Source organism: Austrofundulus limnaeus, unplaced genomic scaffold, assembly GCF_001266775.1.
Source record: "Austrofundulus limnaeus strain Quisiro unplaced genomic scaffold, Austrofundulus_limnaeus-1.0 Scaffold4, whole genome shotgun sequence".
Lineage (NCBI taxonomy): Eukaryota > Metazoa > Chordata > Actinopteri > Cyprinodontiformes > Rivulidae > Austrofundulus > Austrofundulus limnaeus.
Window position 1 is genome coordinate 3,869,773 of NW_013952406.1, and position 5,899 is coordinate 3,875,671.

A 5,899-nucleotide genomic window follows, 5' to 3' on the forward strand; every position below is an offset into this window, starting at 1 on the left:
TAAACATTTTATCAGGTCAACAAAACATGGGCATAGTAACAATATTTTTTATACTACATTTGTCCATTTGTACATTTTAACTTCACTCCTTTGTAACAACTAAGGCAAAAATGTAATTAATTCAGAAAATCTTTTCAGGACCCCACCTTGATGTTTCGGGACCCCACTTTGGGTCCCGACCCCAACTTTGGGAAACACTGCTTTAGACAACATTATAACGCTTCATCAAAGTAATTTTCAAAAAAAAAATTTAAATACAAAAAAAGATTTTGACAGTTTTATCTCTATCAAGACCGTTCCACAAACTAACACCCTTAACTGAGACACATCTTCCCTTTAAAACAGCTCTGAATCTGTTTTTCAAAAGTCTCAACACCTTTTAAATTATATACTTTCTCTTTTGATAAATCTGCTTTGGATGTTGTTAGGTAACAGGTTTTTATGGGCTTTGTACATGAATTTTAAAATATTGTACTCAATGAAATCATTAACCTTCATCTCCATTCATCTCTATAAACGTTTGAGTTTGATTACAAAGGTATGACCTTTTTGTGCTTGTTTGAAAATAAATTTGGGCTTTATTTCAGTTTTTTTAAAGACATTTCACCACATGATGTAGTGAATAGTCTAAAAAATAAATCACGAAATACGTCAGACTGTTTGCCACTGAAAGTCAAGCTGAATTTATTCCTGCTTACAGGGATTATACGATACCACCATGCTATAAACAGTATATCCTGAATTAGACCTAAATGGGTTAGGGACCGTGTCTCCCAGTGTGTGGCATCTTGCTAGCATTTAGTATAAGTACAGAAAAAAATAAATAAATAAACTCACAGTTGAGCATTTTATGAAAAAATTAGGTGAAAAAAATGGAGATGTGATTTTTAATGCTACAGTTTKTGCTTTTTTATCATGTCCCTGGGCTACTGTTCACTTGGATGCATTATTTAAAAAAATATCCCTTTTTATGAGGACAAAACAGGCGTGTGAAAAATTTTCCCTTCACCTCCCCTCAGTGCTGTGGACGGCCCAGGGACACTTTCTGGTGGAGAACTCGGAGGCCTCCACCATCAACAGGAACACTGGGATGTTCTGGGCTCTCCTACAGTGCAGGTACACTCTGACACAGGAGGTGTATTCAGGCTTGATTCTTCTTTTAAACATGCAGATTCTATATATTCATGTTTTTAACAGATCTTAGTTTATAATTGATGAGAAAAATGTTAAATGTAGCGGGCAATATGCATTTCTAGGCCTTTGCTTTATGCAACTCATCCTCTTGATGAAGGAAGTGATTGAGCTTTAATTAAAGGTCGTAATTTTTATGCTCTGAAATTGGAGAAATTTAAAACACAACTCTAAAAGACACATGACTAATTGCACGAGGAAGGGTTTAACTTTGAAAGTCTGACTCACTTCTGCTCTAATGAGGAGGACTTCACTCCTTGATTTGCTTGTTTGTCTTATTTTGGTTTTCAGGCACTCTGCGTTCTTCACAGTGGAGGTAGAAAATGTGTGAAGATGGGATCAAAATTTAGACTGGAGCTCTAACAAGTTTAGAATATTCAAACAAGTCAAGCCTAAAAAAAATGTGTGAAGATGGGATACAAAATGAGGGCTTTTGTAAATAGACAACTTTTATTTATAGACACTTTGTAACAGGGCAATTCGATTGGCGGCCAGCGGGCCACATCCGGCCCAAGAGTGACCAAAGTTCGGCCCGCCAATTGATTCATTCATCTCTTAAGCTCAAACRCATGGTTTTCTGCTTTAATTTCTGTAAGTTGTTGTAGTTAAACATAGACATGTTTGGTATCTCCAGAAACATCTGAATCTTGACTAGAAGCTGGTAAAAAACATTTCTATGCACACTCGAGACAGTTAAAACTACAAGCAGATGAAGATAAAACTATGAAAGTGAAAATAAAATTGATTTAAAAATTTGGCAAGTCAGAGATGTCAAAATAATATTTGTGGCAAATAGGAGGCAGAATGTGTTCTTTTTGTTTTTGATATTGTTTTATTATCACTACTTTTATTACATAGGGTTCTGTATGTTGTATTCATGATTAAATACAGCAAAATAAACTATTTCAAAGGTAACAGATTTGTGTAATACTTGGTTTATTTACAAAATAACTTTAATTGCTGGATGTTCGGCCCCTGAGCTGTTGGCCTGCAGTAACTGTGGCCCCCGGAGAAATTWAGTTGAAAAGCCTTGTTGTACAATTTGTTACGAACATCATCAGTTTCACACTTTGGCTGTGTCCAAATTCAGGGCCTGCATCCTTCGAAGGCTGATTACATCACAGCGATGCGCCAAAGGCTGTCCAAATTTAAAAATGCCTTTTTTACCCCGATTTGAGGGACCGGTCCAGTGGATCCTTCTCAGCCCACCCTATCCCAAGATGTGAAGCGAGAGTCAAGAGTACAGTTTTAAATAAAAATCTGGCGATACAAAAATTGAAAGTTTAAAGCAGTTGTGTTGTTATATTTTTGTCATTTGCACAGACGTGTTTATTTATTTTTTATTCTTGTTAGAAATTGTGAATGAGCTTGTATGACAGGTCCCTTAGTTCAGTGACTCCTAACCAGGGGTACGTGTACCCCTTGGGGTACGCGAACGTATTACAGGGGGTACATGGAAAAATTTCRCAGGTGTGTAAAAAATAAATAAATAAAAATAGGACTGAGACATGTAGTGCCCTATAACGGAGCCCGCGAGGGGACATGGGGGGGATTTTTTTTCTTTTGCGTTCCCACGCAACACCTTTGCGTTCCTTCGCACTACTTTTGCGTTACCTCGCAATATCTTTGCATTACCTCGCAATACTTTTGTGTTCCCACGCAAAAGATTGTTTTGTATATGAACTGAATTAACTCAGACTTTTATTCTGAAATATCCGGTTACCAAAACAGGACGTGTCGCCACAAGTTCGTGAAACTGACACTGATGTTGTGTGGCTGCACTGTGTTAAAATATCAACATATGACATACTTCCATGTGTGGCTGTGTGATATATTCATTCTGAAGCTGAATTAAAGCAGCAGGCTAACTCGCTAATGGTGAACATGTGAGTTTGCACAACAGTGATAAACTACTTTTGCGTGGGAAAGCAAAAGGAAAAAAAATCTCCCATGTCCCCTCGCGGGCTCCGTACGCAATGATTTCCACAATGCGGAAAACGCAAACTGAATCAAAATTGACACAAAATAAAATCCTGTGTAAAACACGTAATCTCACGGAATTTGCTCATTTTGAGTATTTGGTGTATTTTGGATGCTTCTTCCTGCACCTGCCATTACCTGATTAATTTATTTAATTATTTTAATTACCCACTTTCAAGGCAATGTATTTATCTTTGTTTAATTTGAGTTGAAAAGAATAAAATGCCTGAGGAATAAACATTCTAGGGGGTTAAATAAATAATTTTCATTTAATAATCAGCTGTTGTACATTATAGTTTTGGAGAATCATTATTACGTTTGACTGAGGGGGTACTAGTGATATGACAAAATGGCTCAGAGGGTACACAAGTCCAACAAAGTTGGGAACCACTGCCTTAGTTCCTCATGTATTGCCTCTAAGCTAATTTAGTTAATTTATAATATAAATATTTTGCTAATTTTAATCTATTTGGACACAGCCAAAGTTACATCATTCCATCCTGAATGTATGATGTTAAATGAAAGATTTCTCTTTACAGCATGCTGTTTGGCAATCTCTACATTTACCTGGACTGGAATGGACAAACAGAAATATCAGGTAAAATAAGACAAAGAATCATCGTCACTTCTTAGACTGTAAAATCAGGATGATGCAAGTACAACATAACCACTTATGAATAAACAAGCAACTGGTAATTCTGATCATGTCCTAGCTTAAATGGTTTTAAAATATCRGCTGTATTTTAATTAAGCGGTTTGTTTTAATGTCCTGCTCTCAGACGGCAGCAGGAGAAACATCTTTCTGTTCCTGCTGGTCGCCTCAGTCCTCGGCACGCTCAGCTTCCTGGTGCTGAGGAGGATCCATTGTGAAGAAGAGATGCTCTCTGAAGAGGAAGGGCAGTCGCTGCTCTCAACCCGCTCCATGTAAATGACCGTCCTTTAGATAATTACACCTTCTTTTCACTGTGTTCGCGCAAAATCCAATTATATATTGCGGCCGTCGCTCAGAAGTGACTCAAAGTGAGAACATGTACATTTTAGCAAACACGGCCTAAAAAAGGCTGTGAATTTATCTTTCATTCTTGTTGACAAAACCTCTCYGAAAATTTGTTTTCTCCAAAAAGGATATTACTCGGTGTGGCCTTGGTTTTAAGAAAMACAATGCTACAGTTGTCCACAAGTTTTAAACCGTTTTTGTCCTTCACAAAATGACACGGACCATTTTTCCTCGAGATTATTGCACTTTTGTCGAGTCAAGCCTGATCATAGCACTTGACAGGAGTAGGCTGCAATCAGGCAGACGTGAAGCAGCTCGGATGGAGGAGAGACTCTTTGAGAAGTGCCATGGACGACCCTCAGACATCTTTTAATTTTAATGGATCTGGACAAAGTTTATGGGGAATCCTGGGATCAAACACGCAGTTTGAATCAAAGGCAACTGAAAGTCATTGAGGAAATATATATAATCAAAATGTTTTGGAGGGAAAATCTTAAAGTCAAAGATGAAGAGACATCAGTAAAATGCTGTTGGCATTTAAAATAATCTTTGTTTGTCTGCTGGCCGACGATGACCCTGAACAACGACTCCAACAGAAAAACAAAGAAGCGGCGATGCCTTAAAAAGTCACGACTGTTGATTTCTGCTGATGGGTTTTAGGCTGTTTGGGGTTAATGTTGTTTATTCTGTTGTTTAGGTATAAAAGCAGAGCCAGTGCTGCCTTGCAGGACACCAAGTCAGAATTCAGTAAGTTTTTTTACATATATAATTTTTGCTTTTAAAATGCTACAAAAAAGGGGGAAAAAAGAATAAAACAAAACACACACAGATCCTGGAGTTTATATAAATAAATTGCATTTGTCTATGAATGCATAATAAAATCTGTTAGGTATAAATGTTCATTTATCCCTGTTAGTGTCGAACTCATTCATAATTTGAGATAAGCCCAAATAAACTGTGGTGGTCAATTATTGTACTGTGTTTTATATGGATGATGTGGTGTATTTTTATTTATCTGCAATTGTTCTTGCTGTRTGCAAATCAAATTGCCCCTTGGGGACAATAAAGTTTAACCAAACCGAAGCGTACGGTATGGAAAATATGTTAAAATCCATATTTCGCATTTTATACAACAGTAAAGCTATGTGCTTCTTAGAACAGAAAACAAACAAAAATATTATTTCAAAATGGAATCATAACTGCATACTTCTAGTTAAAACACAAAAGATTCAAGGTGTGACTTAAACATTGAATATAAACTTAGCATAAAAAATAAGGAAATTGGTGTTTGGTAGATAATTTCTTTGTAACTATTCTTCTTGGCGGTAAGTTTATACTGTTGGAAAACCCATTAATTTCCCTTTTAAATGGTGCTACATTTGTAAGGAACATGCATTTGTGGGATGAGCATTAGAGCTGAGGGAAACAATTTCCAAATCTTCTCTGCCAAACATCTTATTGTTTATCTTATTATTACTCACTGTCATCTGGACAAAGCAGGCAGCACTGTGAGGATCATGTTCTTTGATTTCTCCAGTGCTTTTAACACAATTCAGCCTGAGTTGCTTTGTCTGAAACTCCAGAAGACTCTGGTGGAGGCCTCAACAATCGCCTGGATCAAAGACTACCTGGCAAACAGACCACTGTTTGTGAGTCTAACCAGGTGGTCAGCAGCACAGGAGCACCACAGGGAACTGTACTCTCACCATTCCTGTTCACACTGTACACTTC

General features: G+C 37.1%; 1 protein-coding gene across 1 annotated transcript in view; it reads left to right on the plus strand.

The window, feature by feature from the left end:
- The window catches only part of LOC106528611 (UNC93-like protein MFSD11), a 15,316-nt gene that overhangs the window by 1,813 nt on the left and 7,604 nt on the right, over positions 1-5,899 (plus strand). Inside the window, exons 5-8 of the mRNA XM_014023827.1 lie at positions 1,020-1,116; positions 3,711-3,769; positions 3,951-4,095; positions 4,866-4,915. Of these exons, the coding sequence (XP_013879281.1) occupies positions 1,020-1,116; positions 3,711-3,769; positions 3,951-4,095; positions 4,866-4,915 (351 nt within the window). The remainder of the gene's footprint in view (positions 1-1,019; positions 1,117-3,710; positions 3,770-3,950; positions 4,096-4,865; positions 4,916-5,899) is intronic.